General features: G+C 38.1%; 2 protein-coding genes across 5 annotated transcripts; one reads left to right on the top strand and one right to left on the bottom strand.

The window, feature by feature from the left end:
• Positions 1 to 249: 249 nt before the first annotated feature.
• LOC122885910 (RCC1 and BTB domain-containing protein 1-like) lies at positions 250 to 11,754 on the top strand. Its single transcript, XM_044217676.1, has 12 exons — positions 250 to 407; positions 2,678 to 2,929; positions 4,372 to 4,522; positions 4,605 to 4,771; positions 5,975 to 6,133; positions 6,223 to 6,330; positions 7,428 to 7,570; positions 7,659 to 7,849; positions 8,528 to 8,654; positions 8,764 to 8,915; positions 9,023 to 9,153; positions 10,280 to 11,754. Exons 2-12 carry the CDS (start codon positions 2,804 to 2,806, stop codon positions 10,418 to 10,420), a joined length of 1,596 nt encoding a protein of 531 aa, XP_044073611.1. The 5' UTR covers positions 250 to 407; positions 2,678 to 2,803; the 3' UTR covers positions 10,421 to 11,754.
• Positions 11,755 to 12,865: 1,111 nt separating this feature from the next.
• On the bottom strand, positions 12,866 to 23,661 carry phf11 (PHD finger protein 11). Of its 4 annotated transcripts, XM_044217360.1 has the most exons (18): positions 23,292 to 23,656; positions 21,998 to 22,102; positions 21,776 to 21,909; positions 21,535 to 21,569; positions 21,344 to 21,426; positions 20,759 to 20,820; positions 20,582 to 20,631; positions 20,411 to 20,487; positions 20,272 to 20,294; positions 19,024 to 19,097; positions 18,834 to 18,922; positions 18,715 to 18,722; positions 17,817 to 17,851; positions 17,662 to 17,726; positions 17,242 to 17,383; positions 15,707 to 15,847; positions 15,528 to 15,599; positions 12,866 to 13,798 (listed from the first exon to the last, which is right to left on the bottom strand). In XM_044217360.1, the coding sequence occupies exons 1-18, from the start codon at positions 23,400 to 23,402 to the stop codon at positions 13,725 to 13,727; spliced, it is 1,380 nt and encodes a 459-aa protein (XP_044073295.1). In that variant the 5' UTR covers positions 23,403 to 23,656; the 3' UTR covers positions 12,866 to 13,724. The 4 variants fall into 4 exon arrangements, with proteins under 4 accessions (XP_044073295.1, XP_044073293.1, XP_044073296.1 ...); XM_044217358.1 differs by having other exon boundaries at positions 18,715 to 18,922; positions 23,292 to 23,661; XM_044217361.1 differs by lacking the exon at positions 23,292 to 23,656 and adding an exon at positions 22,564 to 23,233 and having other exon boundaries at positions 18,715 to 18,922.
• Positions 23,662 to 23,948: the final 287 nt, after the last annotated feature.

Genomic DNA, 23,948 nt, shown 5'->3' with positions numbered 1-23,948 from the left:
TGAGGAAGAACACGAGACGTGGCAGAAAGGTCTGGAAAAAGCTAGTGGTGTAGACCTTGAGTAAAGATGCATATTTTTTGGGGTCAAACCAGTGTTTTCATTGACTGTGTACTAAACTGATCTTTAGGTGCATAATCAGTGAAATTGCCCTTTAACAGCTGGACTGGAATCAGCGTCATCTCTGGAGTCCAACCTCCGTCTGCAATCGATTGTATTGGTCTTTTAATCACGTGACTTTAATTTTCTCCTCACTTCCGCAAATAAGCGTCAGAGCAGCTGAGTGTGGCAACTTCAGCAGAAAGTGGAAACACACACAGAGAGACAGACAGCCCGCCACCTACTGACCGAGTGGCATGAAACCGTCAGCCAGAACCGTTAACGACACCAGAAACAGACCTAATTGACAGGTGGGTTTAACGGAAATGTTAATATTATTCTTCTGTCGCTTTGAAAGCTGTTTTCGTCCAGGCTAAATAGCTAACCGTAGCCAGTTGGAAAACAAGTTAGCTCCGATTAGAGTGACTTTCCAAACGGATCCGTCTAGTAGCAGCTCCGCTCACTTTGCTGTGTTGTGTCAGCTGCACAGTTTGCTGAATAATGCGTTTGTAACAATGGCCAACATTAGCCAGCTAGCTAGCTATCTGTTTTCATTTAACAGTGAAGTGGTCCAAGTTTGCTGGGTGTTTAATATAACACATTACACAGGTGGAGAGGGTATTACGAGTTGCTCTGGATTTAGCAACGTTGTTACAACACATAAAACCTCTTTGACCCAGACTTCAAGTCAATTTCATAAGAAATTCTTAAGCCATCTGCGTTCATACGCTGTTTTCACCAATTACAGTGTCAGTGAGACAGGCAAAACAGCATGGTTTGAACAAGAAGTAGAAAATCCACCCTAAAGCAGATGTTACATTGTTTACATCTGACTGTAAAGTAAGACAGTTATGCTACAAAGACAACTGTCGGCCTAAGCTGGGAGTCAGAGCATCAAGATTTAAACTGATTAAGTTATCAGGTGACACTTTTCAGAGCTGACAATGTGACTTCCTCACATTTAAAACTCCTAGTTTGTGTTTGGGAAATGACATCAAGTGAGTTTTATTTGACTGTTGGGAAGAGCAATGACCTACATATTTGGTAGTTAAAAAATGTTGATAACTACTGTATATATTGGCCAATATTTGTTATTATATATGAACTATGATGAACATTTAAGGCAGACAAATAATCAATATAACAATATATTGTGAAAAGTTTCTCTTCCAGTACATTATTAGTACTAGCATCAACATTAGTATCACAATTTACTCTCATGTAATACTAGGCCATAGTTGTACCCTTTCTTTAACACAGACCACTACAGGTATTGTTTAAAAATGATTCAATGTAGGCTACGTTTCCCATTATTAGTGTAAACAGTTGAGGTTGAAGTATTCAGATCCTTTTAAAAAGGGAAAGTAGCAATACCACAATGTTAAAATATACAACAAGTAAAAGTCCTACATTCACAATCTTAAGTAAAAAACAACTCAAAAGTATTATCAGCAAAATGTACTTGAGTATCAGTGTAAAAGTCTTTATGCAGTAGTATAGCCCCTGTCAGTGTTGTATTATTTTATATTATTTGATTATTATTACTTTTTTAGCATTTATACTGTATCTAAGCAGCATTTTAACATCATAGCTGGTCAAGAGGGACCTAATTTCTACTAATTGATATACTGTTGGGTAGTTTACTCTATAACTTTTTATCATATTTTTGTGTGTAAGATCTTTATTAACAAAGCATGTATTAAATATAGCTTTTTTTATAGTGGAGTAAAAAGTACAATATTTTCCTCTTTAAATGTATGGATGTAGAAATATAAAGTAGCATAAAATGGACATTATGCTGTCAAAGTGTGTGCACCATCTTTGGAGCCATTCCAGGATTAAATTTGCAAACTACTACTGAGTTGCGCAATATTATATAGATATAAACTATTTTAAGGACCCTTTTTTTCTTGAAAGTCCAGATAGGAGGAGAGTCCTGCTGGTCTCACTGCTTCGACATGGTCTTATGAATGGTCCTAAACATTGTACTATGATTTAAAAACTTTTCCTCTGCCTCTGTACATGTAACTCAGCCATCTGCTGGTGCCTCCTAACTGGGTTAGGAAACCTCTAGAGCGCTCTTAAATAATTTGGGAGCTGGGACCAAGTGTCACTGTAACTCTTAGGAATGTTAATGAATGGCACATATTGTTAATTATAAGACTGAGAAAAAAAATAATAGAATTTTGACGCACTTATTACTAAACTTGTACTCTAAAGAGCTTTATACATACCGGCCCTGATCTGTTTGAGCTAATATTACACCACATGACCCAACTGCTCTCTAATCTCCTCGGTGAGATCGAGTGTGGGTTCAGCATTATTTCTTATAATAAACATCACTGTATGTATGTGAAGTCTGTTTGTCCCAAAGTATTTAAACATTAAACAGTTTTAAAAAGACAGAATGCTTTGACTTTGCTGTAAAATGCTTTTTTTGTCAGTGTGTAAATATTAAGTTCTTCTTTTTCCAACTCAGATTAGTGTGTTTTAAGTTCATTGAGTTAAAGAATGTTTAAATAGGTTGACAAATGTCTTTGATGCTCCCTGACTGTATATTTTTCATACCCACTCACAACAGCGAGTGCAGCACTGGCAACTTTGCCTACCCCCACCCTCCCCCCGCCACCCTCCCCTGCCCTGCCTTTGGTTTGAGGTTCATCCCTTCAACCCGCCGCCCCCACCACAGACCCACAGTGAGTGCATCATGGTGGATGTAACCAAATGGCCCCTTTTCAGCCTGATGGGGCCCCAGGAGCTCTCCACAATACGGAAAGCATGCGTGTTTGGACCGTCTGCTAATGAGGCCATCTACATCACCAATGACGATGAGGTGAGAGGTCAGAGGGAAAACAGGGTTGTGGAGTTATTCTTGCAAGGGAAGTTAACTGGTGCGTAACTAATAGTTAGAGGACCTGTTGGTTTTGCATGTTTTATCCAATAAACTACAAATCATGTGTACTTTACATTATGTTTTCAGATTGTCTGTCAGTCCCATTGTTGTGAATGAGATATCTCAGGAACCCCTTGACGGAATTTCTTCAAATTTGGCACAAATGTCCACTTGGATTCAAGGATGAACTGATTAGAATTTGGTTGTCAAAGGTCAAGGTCACTGTGACCTCACAAAACACGTTTTAAAAATGCCAGGAGAAAACAAAAGCACCACATTTTGTGTAGCTACACTCAATAAGAATCCGTCTTTACATAGTAATCACTACATGTGTATATGTATATGTGCCAATACATCTATGATAATCCTTCATTAATCAGTTCATCAATGACAAATTCACTGAAATCATACAAAAGTGTCGTCGTAGTGACAAACCTAAAGAGATTTATCACACAACCCTGCAGTTCCCCTTAACTCCACTGAGCTCAATGTTTTGGTTTTACCACCCACAACTTTACTGTTTTGCTTCACTCTCACTGCTTTCATCAACCTTGTTTTTAGCCACAGCAGGTAACTTTTTTCAGCAAAAAAGCTCTTATAAACCCTCTGTACACTACCAGCCCAGAACCAAACAGCAGACAGACAAAGTTAGCAACACACTGGTGAACATAGTGGAGCATATTGCAGCTAAAGAGCCAGATATTTCCCTCAGGAGTTGGTGGAGACATAACAGAGCTAAAAGGAAGTGAATATTGAACATACATGCATCAGGTAGCCAGGAACATGGCTGCTCTGTGTCTGCTGCATGTATTAATTGGCAACCCACATTCTGATTGCTTACACCTTGTCATAACAACTTTACAAGGCAAAAATAAGTCAATGTTATGTTTACAGCTTGTACATTTTGAAAAGCATAATGTAAATTCAAAAGTTTCTTGCTTTAAAAAGGTTGCCGTTTAGCAGCCATATGTTTAATCTTGAATGTAAAGCTTGCCTTGAATAATGGTCATGATCAGCAGCTATGTGTATGCAACTTGTAGTTAGTTGGCTGAAACATGCAAAACCTTTGGTTTGGTTCTTTAATAACTAATGTTAAAATAAATATCAAAAAAACAGTAGGCCAGTGCCCATGTCCTTGCTTGTCCCCTCTCTGTATCAGTGCTGTTGTTCTATACTGAGTTGTGTGTGAAGGGAGGGAAAGTTGGCGGCACCAGACCTACACCTGCAGCTTTTATCAGCGCTGCCTACTGGTGTTGATATTTGTGTGCCTGGAATGTGACCAGTTACCTACTCAGCCGACTGGGGCTGTCTCTGCTTAGCCCTGCTTTTCACTGATCCACATTACATGTTCTCTCTTTTGTCCCTTCTCTCTCCACACTCAGGTGTATGTGTTTGGGTTGAACTGCAGTAACTGCCTGGGAACAGGGGACAGCCAGAGCACCATTATACCCAAGAAGCTGGACTTCCTGAGTGGGAGGAAGGTGGTCAGCCTGAGCTACGGCAGTGGACCCCACATCCTGCTGGCCACAGAGGGTAGCTGCACAAAACGTTTAATCCTCCTCTTCACAGTTGGATTAAAAAGTGCTGCAGAATGACTAATCTTTTGGTGTTTCAGATGGAGCGCTATTTGCCTGGGGCCATAATGGTTACAGCCAACTTGGAAATGGGACAACCAACCAAGGAGTAGCTCCAGTGCTCATGTCTGCCAACCTGCTCAATAAGAAGGTCACAGAGGTGGCCTGTGGCTCTCACCACTCAATGGCTCTGACTGACTCAGGAGAAGTGAGTGTCTGGTGAAAGAAATGTTGCTTTTACAGCAGAATTACACTTGCAGCAGAATGGAAACCAGTTGAAAGCCTTTCTAATGGCACAGGTGATTCAGCTTTGGTCAAAGGCAGTGCTTAGTCATACAGACCATCTCAGGGCCTAAGTCTAGTCACAGCAGTAGTTGATCCCCTGAGCTGAAAACTTAGAAAACTAAACTCAGCCTTAAGGAAACTATCGTGCTTCATACTGTAGCACATTGTGTTTTCCTGCTGGTTCCCAGATACAACAATATTTTGTATTTACTGTGGTTAAAATTCACAAAAGAGGATCTTGAATAGTTTAATTGAGATGTGTTAGTTCGACATTCTGGGAAATACACCTTTCCGCGAGTTAGAGGAGAAGATTGATACCACTTGTACACCACATACATGTCTGTATGGTAAATATGAAGCCACCACCAGCAGCCGGCTAACTTAGCTAACCGTCCCACTGACTGTTTCTCGGCCGGGACCTGTAATTTCTTGGAGTCTCCACTGGTTGCCTGGCAATCGATGCTGGCTTAATCTAATGAGATACTGGTAGATGGATTTTATTACCTTCAGACAGAGCCAGGCTAGCTTTTTCCTCCTGTTTTCAGTCTTTATGCTAAGCTAAGTTAGCCTGCTGCTGGCAGTAGCTTCATATTTAGCGCACAGACATGAGTAGTATCAATCTCCTCATCTAACTCTTGGCAAGACTGCTAATAAGTGTGTTTCCCAAAATGTCGAATTTTTCCTTTAAGCTGCAGTGTATTATGATCAACACGATAAACTACAATACACCATACTGTCCTCTAGTTAATTTGTCTAGGACTATCAGTACAGCTGATACTATAATTACAGTTAGAATATAATAAAAATGTCCTTATTAAGAACTACATATATTAGTGTCACATTGCATCTGGCTGCTGTACACATGAAGGAATGTTTGTAGCAGTGCAGCTTCATCTAAGGGGACCTAAAAGCTGGAATGCAGAGCATAGGGTTGGGATAGATAATATTTTTTGTTACGTCATAACAACAGTCTTCTCTTAAATTAATAGAAGAGACAGGGGTTATGTAAGTCTTCATCATTTAGAAAAATCCGGAGACGTTATAAAATGCCCTGCTTTAAAAGAGCTCTCTCGCCATCATTTGAACGTGTTGTCTCACTTCTCACCTTTAACTTCCTGTCTGCGAGGTGTATGCATGGGGCTACAACAACTGTGGTCAGGTGGGTTCAGGCTCCACATCGAACCAGCCTACACCCCGCAGAGTGTCCAGCTGCCTGCAGAACAAAGTGGCTGTTAGTATCGTCTGTGGTCAGACCTCATCTCTGGCTGTAGTGGACAATGGAGAGGTGACTGTTTCATTTATACTGGAGCTATAAACACTGTGTTATCCATCTTGGTCCACCACAATACTAATGTTCTCTTCATGTCTCTGCAGGTGTACGGTTGGGGCTACAATGGGAATGGACAACTTGGACTTGGAAATAATGGGAACCAGCTCACTCCTTGTCGCCTTGTAGCTTTGCAGGGTTTATGTGTGCAACAGGTGTGAGATTACACACTCACAAAAACATATACTTGGATGAAACTTTCAGTAAACATGTGCACTAAGGGTATGCATCTCACCTAGTGAGATTTGATATCATTAAATTATATAAATATGCAATCAACAATACAGTACACTAAAGTCTGGTTCGGCCCTGTGAACGTTTCCATGTAGTTCTGTGAGTGGTTGCAAGAAGAAATCCTGATATTCACCAATTAATGTCATTGTGTGTATGCGTGTATGTATGTATGTATGTATGTATAATTATTATTATTTTATTTATTTTCACATTTGTGAATCTGCCATGAAGCTGAAGAAGGGTGACATTGTGATTTACTTGAGATATTTGTTAGACTGTCACCTTTTTCCGACTGAGCCCTCTCCCCTTAAAACAAGTGAGAAGAGCACAGACAATAATCTCTTATGAGAAAAAACCGAAACTGTTCTAACTTAAGCAGAAAATTGTGTGATATTGTAGGACTGCATCTCTCATAGTAAGAAGCAGATTGAGAAAGCAGGTTTTCAGGGCCTTTAAACAGGAAGATGGGCACATTGGTTTGTAATCTGTGCTGAAGCAGAGTTTGTTTCTAGGTCCACTTTGTTTACATTGCAAACCATTTGAGATTACTGTCAATTTTACTGTATTAGTGCAGTGTGAACCCAAGTCTACCTTGTTCACTTTTTGTTCACTCCTTTCTTGGTTGTAAATCTTTGCTTAAAATACTTGCTCTTATCGTAGCATTCTTCGAGACTGGGGCGAAAACAGAATTTTCAAATTTTACCTCCTCCAGCATATTAGTAATAGACTAATATTCAAAAAGGAACCGAAAGAGCCGTACTAAATTTACAATACGAAACAGAGCAAGTCCCCACATTTGAGAAGCTATACCCAGCAAATCTGTGGCACATTTATCTACCAATCAGTATTGGGACTTTAAAGGAACCAAAATTGATGATTCTTTATTATTTTTATTCAGGTAGACTTTGCTTGTTTTGCTTAAAAAATGTGAAAACTTTTTATGTGTATTAGATTTGGCATGTTAAAATTACTTGCATGTCTTACATCTAAAGTTTTGTTTTGTTTTTTTCCTCTCCAGATTGTCTCAGGCTATGCCCACTCCCTGGCACTAACAGACGAAGGGTTGCTTTACGCTTGGGGTGCCAACACGTATGGACAACTGGGCACCGGCAACAAGAGCAACCAACTGAGCCCAGTTCAGATCATGACTGAGAAAGAGAGGTGAGCGAGACTATCACCACAGATATGATAAACCCTCTTCTCGGTGTCTTATGCGCTACTCAATTTTTTCCTATGGGTTCTTTGACAGAATTGTGGAGATTGCTGCCTGTCACTCCACACATACATCGGCTGCTAAGACTCAGAGTGGTCAGGTGTACATGTGGGGTCAGTGCAGGGGCCAGTCTATAGTACTGCCTCACCTCACGCACTTTACCTGCACCGACGATGTCTTCGCATGCTTCGCCACTCCGTCAGTTATGTGGAGGCTTCTTTCCATGGGTAAGACAAGTGGCTCATGTGCCCAATGGTGTTGTAGTAATTAAAAGGACTGCACTAGTAGTTTCACATGTTTGATTCCATTCCATGAAGCTTATTCTCCAGGAAGTGATTAGGTTTTAGTTCATGCATGTACGTTTGCTATATACTTATGTACTAATGCAGTTGCAAACATAAACTGTTTACGTTGTGTACACCAACATTTCAGATGTTCGAATTTTCAAAACAGTTTTGTGTTCATAACGGAAGTTATGTAGGTAACTATGGTTGTGTGAATTCCTGCATTCCTGGATGACTGCCAGCGGCAGTAAACAAAGCGGACATGTGTCCTTGGTTGAGATCTCATGAACAAAGTTTATATGAGACGTGTAGGCTACCTGCACATCCCAGCTACTGTATAAATATCATGTGGTAGCTGACATTCGACCTCTCAAAATCTTCTCGCCCAGCTCATGAAATAATGCCAATGATATAATTGGAATCATTAAATGGCAGTGAGCAATTTGATCAATTTGACCTATAATTTGTGCCAAATTATGTAGTTCTTTTCAGGAAACTGGCATGGAAATTATTAGGAACATGTAAATAAGGCCTCATCAAAAAGACCTAAGAAAACTGTGGTCTTTCCTGTTTCAGTTGTAAAAGAAAAGTGATTCAAATCACTGTGTTTTCTCCCTCCAGAGCATGATGACTTCTTAACCGTGGCTCAGTCTCTGAAGAAAGAGTTTGACAACCCAGAGACAGCTGACCTAAAGTTCTGCATTGACGGCAAATACATCTATGTCCACAAAGCAGTTCTCAAAATCAGGTCAGGGATTTCACCTCACAGCTGTCAGTTCAAGTCATGATACTGCAAAATATAAATAATTCAAAAATAAACAACATCTGTATCTATTCTGAAACAAACTGTTGTGCAGGTGTGAACACTTCAGATCCATGTTCCAGTCCCACTGGAATGAAGACATGAAGGAGGTGATTGAAATAGACCAGTTCTCCTACCCAGTGTACCGCTCCTTCCTAGAGTTCCTTTACACAGACAATGTGGAGTTGCCTCCTGAGGATGCTATTGGTCAGAACCACACACACACACACACACACACACACACACGTCACAGCCTGATCTTTACTGACATTTGTCTGTTAGTTGTTAATACTTAGTGTTACTGTCTATGTCAGGGCTGCTGGACCTGGCCACATCGTATTGTGAGAACCGCCTGAAACGTCTGTGTCAACATATTATAAAGAGGGGAATCAGCATTGAAAACGCCTTCTCCCTGCTGGCTGCTGCTGTACGCTATGATGCAGAGGTCAGTCTTCACCGTCAGCCTACCAGCTGTCATCTGTTTGTATGTATTTCAATAAAGAGAGATCAATTGGAAGTGTCTTAAAACAATAGTCCGGTGCTCATATGTACATTGAAAGCCCCTTGAGGCAAATTTTGATTTGTGATATTGGGCTATATAAATAAAATTAACTTGACATTGAAACAGGTTAAACAGACAAAATCCAGTCTGTGTTCACTGCAAAAATCTATTCCAAAGTTTATCTGACACTAATATATCAAGTAGTCTTGAATTAGCTTGTAGTCTGAGCTAAATCAAGTGGATATCTTCCAAAGTCTACAGTCTTTTAAGTACCAAATTCCCTTCTTGTTACTTTCCTTCCACAACGCAGCTCAACAAAAAAAACGCTGGCGTGGAATTTTAAAATAAAAAAAGACTAACTTTGAATGATATCCACTTCATTTGTCTAACTTGACTAATTTGACTACTGCAGCCTCATATTATCCTCAGATAAACTTTGGAATACATTTTTGCACAGAACAAGGACTCTGGATTTTGTCCCCTATCACTTACATTGGAAGCACATTAGAAAGGGATTTCTTAATGGCCAGTATGAACAGGAGGAATGATTAAAGTAAGCAGAACTAGTTTCAATGTACATATGGGCAGCTGACTATTGTTTTAATACAGAAAAACTGTGCAAAACCTATATGAAAATAGGACAGAATCCCCCAGAGTCTAGATGCTTGTGGTGGTGGAGTAAAGCCAGCCGGTGGTTGATAAAAACTTTCAGCCAAATCTTCCTGAACATCCTTGAGGTCATGGTAGTGATGGGGAGGTGGTGAATTACACAATAGTAGGTCTGAGCAACATAAAAAAATGGCATCTAGGGACTGATTGGTTCAAGGACTGCGGGCAGAAAGGTGATTGGCCAGATACGATGAGTTGTGACTGTAGCATTCTGAACACTGACAGCGCTCGAAAGTGGAACTGACGGAGAAGTTTAGAGCAGGAAGCAATAACAAAGAAAGAAAAGGCAAAACATGAAAAAAAAAGATCTTCCTTATTGAAATTTATTACTTTCTTGAAGAAAATCTGACCAAAATAAAAAGCCATTTACTAATTTGTGCTCTTACCTTTTGTCATTCAGGACCTAGAAGAGTTCTGCTTTAAGTTCTGTGTGAATCACCTGACCGAGGTGACCCAGACCGCTGCTTTCTGGCAGATTGACGGCAACCTGCTTAAAGATTTCATATGTCGAGCCAGCCGCTGTGGAGCCTTCAAAAACTGACCTCAGCCCAAAATGATTATAGACACACATGCAGAGGATGCTGTGGTGACTCCGGGAGTGACTTCTCAAAAGGACTTCTTCACTCCCAGTCTCCTCCACGTGCCTTCATTGACCGGTGGTTACACATTGGAAATCTTGAGATTATCACCATCGCTGGCAAATGTAATTGTCGCTGTAATTCATCTCATTCCAGACTAAAACCAGTGTGTCCATTACGTGAGCTGTACATCCTGAATTTACAAGGCTGAGCTGACAGGCAGCAGCATCATTACACAGCAGTTGTTTGCCATGGTGCCTGACTGCCTATTCATTTACACATATTGTGTAAAAGCAGGAGCTGAAATGCATTGAGAGGCATACTATCGCTTGATCAAGTTGTTTCCATTTAACTTGAAAGATTCTTGCCAGTCGCCTGATATCACATTACTTTTTCTATTATTCTGTTTAACTGACCAAGTTACTTCTTCAGTGTTTGCACTTGTTTGAAACATTTTAAATATGATTTTGTTCCTCTTTACTAGAAGACTGCATCATAGTTTGGATGTGCTATCTGGAATCATGGTTTTCAGGTTGAAGTATGAGGCTGTTTGCACTTGTAGATGTCAGCATAGAACAAGTATTTTGAAGACTGGATACTGACATAGCAAGAATACAGATTCAAGCCTTTATTAAGTCTGTTTAGGTCGAACTCCAGTCAGCGATTATTAGTCCTAGAGGCATCCACCGGCACAACGCTGAGGTGTGATCTTCTGTCTAGGTTGTAAGGCGACCCAAAAAGGGGAACTCAGGTCACAAGTGAGATTCAGTCTTAAACTGTTACGTTTGTGAAAATGATCCTTTGTGCGCTACACTTGTGGATTCCATAAGTTGGAAAATATTTTGTGCAGCTACAATTCCATAACATTGAGAAAAAAAAAAAAGAGCTTCTTTAGTTTGTGTATTTTTATTGCACAAAACAATTTGGCTGGTGTGAACTGGCAGTTAAACTTGCCTGGTTGCCAGCTGAAACAAAAGAATGGAGCCATTAAAAATCAGTTTACAGTAAGGCATGCGGCCTTACAGAAGCTTAAGTCCTTAAATTTTTAAGGACAATTTTTCATCCACTTGACATATCTACTGAAAACAATATTTTACAGTATTAACATTTATAAAAAGTTGTTTAGTGACATATGCACTACTGCTGTGAGTATTTTGAAGAGCATATTTGCTCATTTCTATGCAGGACATTTCTACTTCAATAATTACAGCTATTGATTGATACTAAGTATTATGAAGTGCCAGTTACATTTTGTGACCACTGCAAACAAATTAATATTAAAAAAAAAAAAAAAGGACTCTTGACTCTTGTGTTTTCTGTAAACAAGCATTTGAGTATTCAAAAACATATCTCAATTAACCTAATTGAAAAAACATGGGGGTTTTCATGTATCAGTAATATTAGAGGAAGTACAATAGTTGAGTTTGACAGGTGATTAACACAATAGACAGATCTGTCTCTTTTGTGCATATAAATCATCAATAAACCATGAGATGCAAATCTTTGTACAGAATATATACTGAGTCCACCTAGGGGTGGGTGATATGGCCCTAAAATAATCATTTCTGGGATAATGTTACTTGTGTACTTGATATGACAAAATACTGAAAAATATTTTTGGTTTAGTACTCACAATAGTTGTTGAGTTCTCTTCTCCGCAGGATTTTTGTCTCTCCTCGGGTGCTTCTGCTTGAAGTGGTGAAATAAGTTTGTTGTACTGCCCCCTTTTGTTGTTGCAACCTTCTTGCACTTCTTACATATTATTGTGGTTTGTTGTACATCTGATCTTTTGTAACCAAACCACTTCCACACTACTGACGTTGCGCCCCTTTTTGGAGTTAACTCCCCCACTGTGGAGCCATGCTTGTTGTTGCTGTGCGTAACGGTATGATGTCATGTCAACAAGTTGAAATATCACCATTATCACGATATGATTTTTTTTTTTTTTTTTTTTTTTTTTAATATGAATACAAAATAAGACGGTGTAGTCCCTCATTCATCCAGGAGTATTCCATCATAGAAAAGGTTTCAGTCGTAGTCATCTGGACACTGTTTTCAGAATCTAGACGTTTTGGCTCCCATCACAATTGAGAATGACTTCCGGATGGGAGCCGAAACGTCTTGATTCTGAAAACAGTGTCCAGATGACCACGACTGAAACCTTTTCTACAATATGGATACAGATGTAATTCTGTATTGTTAAGAAGTTCAGTTGAGATACTGGTCTTGAGATGGTGTGGTCACTTTATAGAAATGCTTCTCTAAAGCTTGAAATTTTCATTAAATTTAAAGCATTACTGATAATGCATAGAAGGCCATATTTCATCAATAACTGGTATTAATAGTTCAAAGATTGGAGCAATTCACTGTGTATTAGGGGCATGTGTTATTTGAATGAGAGATATGTGACAACTTGAGCAAACCTTTATATATTTAAAAAAAAAAAAAAAAAGGTTCAACAACAAGAAACATTCACCAACATATTTAAGCTTCATATGATTATTTATCAGTCGTACTCTGTAACAGGTATAAAAATGTATTTCTGACAAAAGGCTGGAGGTATGTAAATACTCAGTTTGAAGAAGGATCTTGCAAGACATTCATGAATACACATTTTAAAACATAGTAGCAAAGTGTTTTCTACTGTAGGTCTACAATAAAATATCTTCTATTTTAAAGTAACTGAAGAAAGTCCTAATGGTGTACAACAGCTCAGCATGATTACAATACTTTTCAGTACAAAAATAAATTAACAATTTCAACATCTAAAAAAAAAATAAAATAAAAAAATTGGCAAACTTGGTTCAGTTCGTAGGGTTGGATATGGAACATTTTCAAAACAAATACATATTCTTTCTAATTCTTCATGTTCAGTACAGGTTTTGAAATGAAACCCCTTTTTTCATTCAATGAAAATGTATTTCATAATATGACATTCCTATGTGGCATTTTTTCTAAATGGAACGGCACCATTTACAACTAATCTCTAAAAGCATCACGATCAGAGGCTGAAATTTGAGACGATGTTGTAATAATTTGACATTTTAAAGTATTTTGGAATTATCAATGCCAAATATTGGTACAGTGTTGTATTTCCACATCCAGCCCTTTCCACTGTCTTAAATATTAAGGCATAATCAATTTAAAAATAAAAAATGAAATATACTGTTTGTATGAAATGTTAAAAATGTCAGTGTAAGCAATTTGACAAAAAAAAGAAGAAACAGTTAACAGATATCCATGTTCTTACAGTAGCTGCTGATGGACTCATCTCAGTGCTGAGACGACGTCCTTCATAGCTGCTGCTGCCTTTCGCAGCTCCGTTTGTTTCCTTTGTAACTCTGTGAACACAATACATTATCGTTTTAAAAAAATCATTAAAATTTAATTATGATGAAAATGGCAATGTTGAATTTGCACATCTTAAAACAAGGTTAAGTATATTAAAAACTGAAGTTGTACTTTATGGAGCTCCAAAGTGTTCAATATTAAATGAATAAAGAAGTAATTCTGGAATAAATAATCACATGAATAAATTGTGGAAAATATATAAATGAAACAATAATTTGAGAAATAATTTAAGATTAAAACTCAAATTATAACATCCTTACTTTCATAACAACTGAATTTTACAGGGCTTTATTTTTATTTCAAAAGTCTGCTTTTATTTCATAATGGCATTTTCCCCAATAGCACTTATTTCATGCTACTTTTTATTTCATGATGGTAGTGATGACAGTGATTTTGTCACGTCCTCTCAGCTTTCAGCCAATCACATAACCCCTGCCTCTCTTAAGCTAGCAAGCTCAACAACAGTTAGCTAATTCTGAATCAACTATCTGGCTGCTGATGTAAATAATGAAATGAATATTCTATCCAATAATACTATTGTTATTATAAAAACAAATGATAAAATAAAATTTCATAATAAAAAGAATTAGTTTTAAAAGAGTAGAGTTTTAGTAATTTCTTACTTAATAAATTGGTTCATTTATATATTTTACACAATTTATTCATATAATTCATATTTTTATATATTTAATATTGAACATTTTGGGGTTCCATAGTACTTGGGCCATTCAATTACTTAGATAGGTAAATGTCAGTTTCAAAAAGATCAGTGATTAGATTAAAATGTTTTTAACTCCTTTGACTAAATTAGATTCAATAATCAATGCTCGGTGGCCATTTCTACATAATTGATAGGAATTTGCTTTGATGAGCTCACACAAAACAAAACAGAAACTTTACAACATCACATAACCACAGTGAAGACATTAAACAAGTGGCAAAAACATAAAATAACCATAGTCAAACAATAAAACGTAAAAGTAAGGAAAAATACTGTAGATATTCGAGCAGGGGGTTCGAAAAGCAGAAAGGTAAAATATCTGTTTCTTGCATTGCTGTTCTTTTTTCCTCCGGTAAAGCTCCTGTAAAGTGACTTCATATACATCTTTTATTTTGCTGCATATCTTTCCTGCTGTTAAGTGTTTTAATTGTCTGAACTACCACTGAAGATGGACCAAAGCTGTATAACTGTTTCTCCCTCTTTCAACCCCGACTCTCTCTCGCTGTGTGTTTTTCCAATGAAACAGTGGTGCAGATTTTATGGCTTCTTTTCACATTGTACATTAGATTTCAAATGCAATTTCCTCTGTCGCAGTGGTCAGTCAGCAATGATAACCATATTTCCTCTAAAAAGGGAAGGCTTAAAATACGTATTGCATGACCCCAAACAACAAATATTTTCAGCCGTGCCGCTTTTCTTTTAATTTGCCAGCACAAAACCTCTGTGCAATCCATTAGTAAATAGGGACAAACTTAATTTGACAGTTTGAGCTTAAAGAAGAGCCACATACCTCAGTAAATATCCCCCTAAAAGTATATAGCCACACTAGCAGCACTATGAGATTGTAACGAAAATGACCTACCAAACAAGATCCTTGTTGGAAGGATGAAAAAAACCCAACACGTGGCACTGTTAAATTACTCTAGTCAAAAAAGTGTAACCAAGGGAACAACCAACATTGCCATCCCTGGAGCCACACCCTTAAGAGTTTACTTCACCTTTTTGCTGTTTGGTCACAAGCTCTGCCAGTTTCCCAGAAGCCAACATCACTGTTAGTGCACAATCATAATCTGGGGAAAGAAGAGAGAGAGCTTTATATTCCAGTGTTTAAAAATAAATAAGGGCGAAACAGAGATGCTGTCAGAGTAACTTGTGAGTATCTTGTATCCTCCCTCACCCTCCTGGCTGGCCTGGTCTGACTGAATTCTGCTGGAGATACCGTTCATCTCAGTAATGAAATCAGTGAAGATGGCCTGTGTGCATCTTGCCGCATTGCAGCTTTTCCAGAAGCTGGTGGAGTCGATGCTGGGCTCTGGGTCTGAGGGACATAGGAGAGGAGGAGAGCAGGGATACACAGATGGTTTCAGGTGGAGCTGGGGAAATGGCCGAGATGGCGCACCGAGGTGAGCCAGTATCACCGCAGGGTTTGGAGTAGTCAGTAGAGGGAGGGGGCCCAGTGCATTTTCTTAGCTTGACGTGAAACTTGACTTGTGTGAAAATGGAAGAAGTCAAAAATGTTTTTGCTAATCTGAAACATGTTAACACCAACATATAGACCTATCTGGGAACCGATACGACGACGAAAAAACAATTTCAGTCGTCAGGAGAGCAAGAGCTCGTCAAATGGGCTGCTGTAATGTCAGCTACAGCAGTGGTTCTCAAACTTTTTCTTTCACACCCCCATTCAGAAGCCGAAAAAAGTTCATGCCCCCCCAGCAAAAGGGCAATCGAAATTAACAAAAGACTCAGGTAAGCAAAAAAGCCTTGCAAGCATCAGAGCACTTTTGTTTATTTATGTCACCACATGAACCATATTCATGTAACTTTAGGTCTGCTCAACATCCACACCCCCAGCAGTAGTTTTATGCCCCCAACAGGGGGGCCTGCCCCCAGTTTGAGAACCACTGAGCAACAGGCAGGTACTGTCCATGTCTATTACAGACATCCTGTAATTTCACCATGGTTAAAATGATGAACATTAAATTACAGACGAGCACAGTAAATATTTTATTCCCCACCTCCCCCTGTAATGTTAATCCTGTCCGAATGGGGCTAGACAGGGATAGAGAGGCAGGATCACACGATTAAGAATATGATACAATACGAGCATGAGGAATGAGGCCCTAACTGGCCCCTAAGGCCTATGGCTCCAACACAAGCAGCTGTTGGGCTCACAGCACTGCGTGGTTCCTTTTTTTCACCCATCTTTTCTCAGCATAGAAGCTTTTGTTTCAGCATAAAAAAGGAGGCATGTGCTCATGATTTGGCCTCGCTGCTCGTTAACATGCAGTAAGTTGCGCTGATGCTCGTGTTGCACCATAAGTAAAAAGTGGTGATTAAAATCCATTCTATACTGGGGCAAAAATTTCTGCCAAATCTATATCATGGTGCATGTCTCTGACAATGTGACATTTATTCCAGCTATACTGCCCAATGCTAGGTAGCCTGTAGCACAAAGGAAGAACCTGGTTTCAAGCCAGTGTGTCAAGAAACAGTGATTCTGAGCAAAAAAAAACGAAGCAGAGGTGCTCTGTAGTTGACGATGTTCAATTGTTGCATATGTAGTATTGTTGCTAAAAATTAAGAAGCCTAAGATTTCTTTCTAGCTTATACATGCACTGTATAACCACGATAAAGACGTAGTATGTAAAGTCTTGATCATGGTTATATTTATATATTACATTTGGATTTACTTTTTCCAATTTCCTTTACCTTTTCTCTGTACCACCTCTACTGACTCCACTCTGGGATCTGCAGTTGATACAGTCAGAGTTGAGTCTGTAGCACTTGTCGCTGAAAGTGACTGAGACAAGCAGATCTCCACAGGAAGCAGCAGACTCTCTGATTCAGCATCCTGAGAGGAAGTAAATATGTCAGATGAGTTAATACTGTTCTGTCAGTGGTGATGATATACCATATATGAATCACATAAAAAGGTATATAGATTCTGGGATTAAGTATCCTTCTGAAGTAGAAAGAATCTACTCCAGGACTAAAGGAGAAATTACTGCTCAAATGTTCAATAGAGGATCATGAAAAGATGATAATTTATAGCTGTTAAGCACAAACAGACATACACAATGAAGGTAAGACATATGTTCAACAATAATGATGCAATATGGAATAACTCACTGAATCTATGATTGTTTCATCATTATCTTTATTTCCATCTCTGCTCTCATCCTCCAGTTGATTTCCTGTGGGAGACAGCAGGAGTTTGCAAACCATTTGTATATTATGTCTTGGCTACATAGTCTTTATACACTGAATCTGCTGTGACAGCCTACCTGAGGTGGACGCAGTGGGACTATCAGTGTCTTTTCTGAGAGTGGAGAACAAAACAATTATCCTCTACTGTTATTTTTACACTGAGTGACCACACAAAAGCGAAACTGTACATCTTAATGCAATCCAATACAACAGTCCTGTTATAAAAACTAACATTTAATTTTAATATTTCAGAGGTGATAATTAAACTCTGTGCTCATGTTTGAGGATGTAGTTTGTGGTGGTGTTCGCATTTTAATGTAACATGTAGGACTGCAACGATGATAATTTGCATTGCCAATTACTAAGTTAAATTATTAAGTTTTTTGATCAGTAGATTAGTCTGTGTTTTAAAAAAAGAAAAGAAAAATACCCATCAGAAGTTCTGAGAGTCTAAGATGAGTCTTTAGATTGCTTGTTTTGTCCAACCAAGAGTATAAATCCCAAAGAAACAAACAAACAAAAAAAAACAAACAAAAAAAACCCCACAGCAAATGCTGAAAAACAGCAAAGAACTGTCATTTTTACATTAAATGACTTAAACAATTAAACCATTGTCAAAAAATTTGCCAATTAATTTTGGACAATTGACTAATCAATAAATCAACTAACTGTCACTAGTGAGGTGTTTGATATTTTTGTTCTTTGTAATATGTACAGTTACTTACAGAAAGTTTTTTGTGTAAACAAAAAATTAGCAACATCTTTCAATATAATGCAATACAACACAACCACCACAAACTACTAAAGTAGTAGCTTCAACAAAACCTGAAGATTTTCAGTATTGTACTGGAACTATTTTATTGCATTGGATTACACAGGTGTTTCTTTTTTTAAAGGTCAGACAGTGTATAATGCAAAAAACTAAAAACACATGGTAAATATGCTAAAAATGAATTTATTCCACTATTATCTCACCTGATCAACTGACGCACAGTCGAGGGAGGCGGGAGAGGAAACAACGAAAGAGAAGAAAAATTAAGATTATTGAACATCACTGATGATGTTACTGAGGAATAATGAAAGATTAGACTTACTTGAGACTCTGGATCAGAGTTTGCACTGTCATCTAAATCCATCTCTAAAGGGGCGAATACTGCCATTTCATCAATAGGTTCATTCTCATCTGTAGAAGAACAGAAATCAAATAAATCTGCGTGTTAACTGCTTCATACTGTGCTAAACCCACATAAGTTACATTTTCTCATGTACTGTAAGTGGGTTAACCTGAATTTGAAGAATTATCTGATATTTTCTTTTTCCAGCTTTCAGATTTACGTTTAGAGGGGGTCTCTTCCTGTCTGTGACAGAGGAGAGAGATGAGGCATTATAACAATTGTCACTGTTACACTTTATAAAAAGTTTATGGAAAGCAAAGTGATGGGCCAAGTGATAGGCCTGCATGAAACAAAAGCAAGGTTGTAATTGTAAAGAGAGAGAGAGAGAGAAAAAAAAAAGAAGGTACTGTATGCGACATTTACTGCCACTAAATGTCACACTAGAGCACCAGCATCTCAGACCAAAACAAACAAACAGACAGACAGACACTAAGGCCCACCAGACTCCATTGAGTAAAACAGTAATTTTACCTCACAGATTGTCATAAAACACACTTCATTCAAACTGGACAGAAACAAAATAAAACTCACCAAAACCGTCTTTGTTAAATCAGTTAGAAATATTCTGGCTCTACGCCTCAACCAGCAGTCGCAAAACGGGCTGCCATGGCTGCAAGTAATCCTTGGGGACAAATGCGTCCCAGCTCTCCTTAAAACCAACAGTTTCACTGGGAGGAACTCACATGCACTAACATGCACTCGCGGCCAGACCGGCTGTATAAACAAAAGCACAGAGTTGCTCTGATAACACACAGTGTTGGAGTATTGTGATTATTAGGCTTTTTTTCCATTTTAGATTGCCTTTAGTGTCTTTTACACTTATCTAATGTCCCTAGAGGGCCTTATTATGTGATGAGAACCTACTTTCTATAAAATTGGTAAATTTAATATGTTTACAATTGGCAGTGCTCAGTACCATGTTTTTTTTATTTGAAGGGCTCTTTGACCTGAATTTGTATGCATACCGAAAGGTGTTTCTGGCGTCCTCTGATTGGCGGATTTTAACCGGGGAAAGAGCCTATAGCCTATATATCTACTGTATGTATGGAGCCGTTTGTCTATATACTGTAAATGTTGCCTGATGAAGGTCTGGAGGACCGAAAGTGAATACAAGCGATGGACAGTGTGCAGATTTTGTTTTCTTTCAAAGTCAAAAGTTTTTAATCCTACGCACCTGTCGGTAAGACTTTATGGTGTGCAAGAACTTTTTTGAAATTGCGACCTGAATGTGTAAAGGTGCCAGAAGTGCAATATAATACATTTGTAATATACATGCATCATCAGATGCTAATAACATTGAAGGAAACATTGCTAAAACTTAAACAACAGCCTAGTCTAGCATGCAAATTACACTTACTTGTCGTTGAAACTCAACGGTCTCTGTTTCAAAAGCAAAAGCAGAATGATTAAAATCACTGAATCACTTTGAAAAGAAATGAAATAGTATGAATGAATGAAAAAGCTTCATTTAAAGTGACTATGAATAATATGTGTACCTTGGATAAACGTGTCGCACTGCTGGATGAGTTTGAGTCACTGCTGTACACAGGCGGTCCTCCAGCTGTAGAATCACCTGTCAAGAAGAAAGACATTTAATATGTAATACTAAGAAGAAAAACAACTTAAAACGGCACACGTGAGACACACACGCTCTGAGCAGGACTTACCAGTGGTGTTCCTCTTATGTGATGGAAGAGCATGTTTGTCACAATATAGCCTAAAAACACACATGCCTGGTTGTTACAGCGTGATCAGATATTGATGTTAAGAGCAGATTAGAAACATAGAAATATTTAGTTATAGACTTATAAAGAAAGATGTTTGTGAAATGTGAACGTACTTACATAATAATGCTATTAGTCAAACTTTTCAAGCTGATTGTCTTCTCACAGGCAAGGCAATATACCTCATGAAGATAAAACATGGATATTTAAACTTTAAAAATTTGGGCTACAGAAAAATTTAATTACATTTACTTACAGAAATAAATACAAAAATAAAATAAAAATACATCCTAAGAAAAAAAACAAAAAAAAAAAAAACAACCAATAATTAATTGCTCCTATTAACAAATATTGTGTATCCAAACCCTGATATAAATTATTCATCTGTGCCATAGGCCTCCATTGTTGTCCAAAAATTTTTTTTAAAGCCCCCCCTACATAAATTTGAGTCCCACATAAATTGTCATGCTGCCATAAAGACTCACTAGGGCACAAAATGTGTATTAATCCGCACCTGAAAATAGTCCCAACAAATGCACTATTTCTTCCTGCTTGAGTGACGTTTGCTGAAAACTACAGTGCCCAACTGTTTTAGGAAATTACTGAGCCTTTTTTTTTTATTTTATTTTATTATTTTTTTTTAAGATTTTCAGTTTTCAGTGATTTGCCTTAAGTCTAAGTAGTAGATTGTTCCAGCAGTCAAACCTCAGATGATCCAGCTTCATTGGGAATTCCAGAAGTTCCGGGCTTCGTGAAGGAAGAGACACGTCCATTTACAGAACCGTTATCTGAAAATGAAAAGGAAAAATTCATAATATGTTATACATTGAAAAAATTGTTTACAGGAAGACAGGTAGAAGGGCAAACATTCAGAGACACCCCCTCCCCCCACTTACTTTGTAATTGTTGATGGTGTTTGAAGCAGTACAGCCTGAAGCATGAAAACACAAGAGATAAGACAAGATAGTTTTACAATCAAACCAAAATAAATGAAACTAAATCAAATATTTCGATGAATTCATTTTCAACTGCAATTGAATATAGATGTTTCTTCCAACAAATAAACATTCTGCAGTACAGGATGTTGTAGTAGAATGCAAGACTATTCTCTAGACATACAGGCTAACTAAGACTAACCCATAATTCCCCTTGTCTTCATCCTCAACGATCTCAGCTCCATCTTGAACAGCACAGGGGTAGTGGTAGGACTTCTGGCAGCGTTTGACTTCACACCCAGCAGTGGCACCCTTTTTCTGACATTTTTTACATATCTAATGAAAACAAATGAGTAACAACTAAAAACAGCATCCAGCACACAATTAATGGATTAGGCCTATTCATATCTGAAAACCACTTTACCAGTTTGCTTCCTCGTTTCACCTCAGTCATCACATCCTCCACAGAGAAACCAAACAGATCGTCAAACTCTGGAGAATTCCGGCAATAAATACCTGAGGAAAATAACTGTAAAACAGAAACAACATGAGTGAGGACAAAATGTCTTGGACAATAACACTGTAATTCAAAAGATAAACATTCAAGTGTTTCACTGTAGAAACAGGAATAAACATCAGTTGTAAGTGAAGGCCTGATTGGACTTATATACATTAAAAGTGTCACACCAGCCTGATTCTTGTGCCACATTTATTATCTGCTCTCTGTTTCCACTTCCTCATAGCCTTGCAGTATACTGTATATACCGTCCACTCCCATTCATTCTGTCAGGTCGTCTTATATGCTTGTTACTTAGTGGTCCAGCCTTTCCCCCTGCCTGTCTGATTCCTGCCTGTTTTGACCCCTGCCTGCCTTTTGGCCTCTATGTTTGCTCCCTATCTGGATAAGTTTACCCTTTCTTTCAAGTCTGCCTGGTTTTGATCCTTGCCTGTTTCTGACAACAAGTAAAGCATCTGAACATTTCACTTTACCTGCTTGGTCTCCGAGTTGTGCTTTTGGGTCCAAACTTGGTTTTACCGAGTCATTACAAAAAGCATAAATGAAGGGCAGTACCATTTTAATTCAATATGACATAGAAATCTAGCAAATTTGAAAACATGAGCTTTGTCCTTGACCAAGTAAACAAAGATGTGTAATGTTATCCAGATATGAAATCTCAAGCTGCCGTAATATAGGCCGATAAATGGGCCAGGCCGATATATAGGCTGAATATCAGTATCAGCGAATGTAGCTGATACTAACAAGAAACTGCAGCACAGAAATGCTAAAAATATATCTGAGGTCATTTAGAAACCGTGTATTCATTAGGGCTGCAAATAATGATTATCATCATTATTGATTAATCTGCTGATTATTTTCTTGATTAATTAGTTAGGTCTATAAAATATCAGCAAAAAGCAAAGTATGCACATCAAAAGTTCCCAGGGTGACGTCTACAGTTAGCCAAACAGTCCAAATCTGTTTTCTTATCGGCCGCCATCTTTTCAAATGAAGATGTCAAACATGTCAATAAAATAAAAATGGTTTTATCATTCACTTTCTGCCTCTGTCTCCTTTTAGCACGAGGAGGGTCTCCTCATAAGTCGAGCGCCAATCATCAACCATAACAGCTGAGTTAACCTAGCTTGCTGACTTTAGCTCACTAGCTACTCGTCCGAAACGAATAAAAAATAAAAGGACAAAAAATGCTAATATATACCAAACAGTTCTGATGAGCCGTGACTTCATCTTTAGTCGATAACGCTCCGGTCAACTTCGTCTCTTCGGACCGCTGACAAAGTACGCAGGATACTTTGTGGCCATGACGCATTTCTATCAACTACTAGCAGATTTGTCTAAAAGAAAGACAACTAAAAGCCCAGTTTTACTCTGCTTCTTTTCTAACTACTTCCGCATCTGTTTGCCGCTCATTCCTTTGGGCGACGGTTGCCAGATTTTATCCGAAATATCCCCCGTCGACCTCCCAAAAGCCCAAAGGTGAGTTTAATCTCATGAGAGCTAAGTTATTTGAGGAAGCTAAAGTCGTGCCCTAACCATGCATAACTATATTATGTTTTCCTCACAAGATAATCAGGACTGTAGGCAGAGTTTTAGAAATACTGAGGTTATAAATGTAACGTTAATTCCCCTGGCAGAACTCCACCCACTAAACACATTTCTGGCTAGCCACCAACCAAAATCCATAGTATTTAAAAGAAACATTTTAAAATTTAATTTAACTGTTCAATTATATTCTCTGTAATATGTATCGAGGATCTGGTGCCAGTGGTGAAATACAAAGTTGCTTTTATTTTATTTTAATTTATTTCGTTTTTTGCCCCAAAACAGTCTAAATGCACATCTTGTTTTTATTCTA

The sequence above is a fragment of the Siniperca chuatsi genome, linkage group LG12 (assembly GCF_020085105.1).
Source record: "Siniperca chuatsi isolate FFG_IHB_CAS linkage group LG12, ASM2008510v1, whole genome shotgun sequence".
In the NCBI taxonomy this organism is placed as follows: domain Eukaryota; kingdom Metazoa; phylum Chordata; class Actinopteri; order Centrarchiformes; family Sinipercidae; genus Siniperca; species Siniperca chuatsi.
The sequence above is the reverse complement of the archived record's forward strand: the minus strand, read 5'-3'. Positions and strand labels throughout refer to the sequence as shown.

Excerpts from the sequence above, each read along its gene's own strand:
- LOC122885910 (XM_044217676.1), top strand. The coding sequence starts at position 2,804 with ATGGTGGATGTAACCAAATGGCCCCTTTTCAGCCTGATGGGGCCCCAG. Across the intron at positions 7,571-7,658 it reads ATCATGACTGAGAAAGAGAG|AATTGTGGAGATTGCTGCCT; the intron begins GTGAGCGAGACT and ends GTTCTTTGACAG. Across the intron at positions 7,850-8,527 it reads GTGGAGGCTTCTTTCCATGG|AGCATGATGACTTCTTAACC; the intron begins GTAAGACAAGTG and ends TTCTCCCTCCAG.
- phf11 (XM_044217358.1), bottom strand. The coding sequence starts at position 23,402 with ATGCGTCATGGCCACAAAGTATCCTGCGTACTTTGTCAGCGGTCCGAA. Across the intron at positions 22,103-23,291 it reads CGGCTCATCAGAACTGTTTG|TTATTTTCCTCAGGTATTTA; the intron begins GTATATATTAGC and ends TCTGTTTTACAG. Across the intron at positions 21,910-21,997 it reads TGAAACGAGGAAGCAAACTG|ATATGTAAAAAATGTCAGAA; the intron begins GTAAAGTGGTTT and ends TGTTTTCATTAG.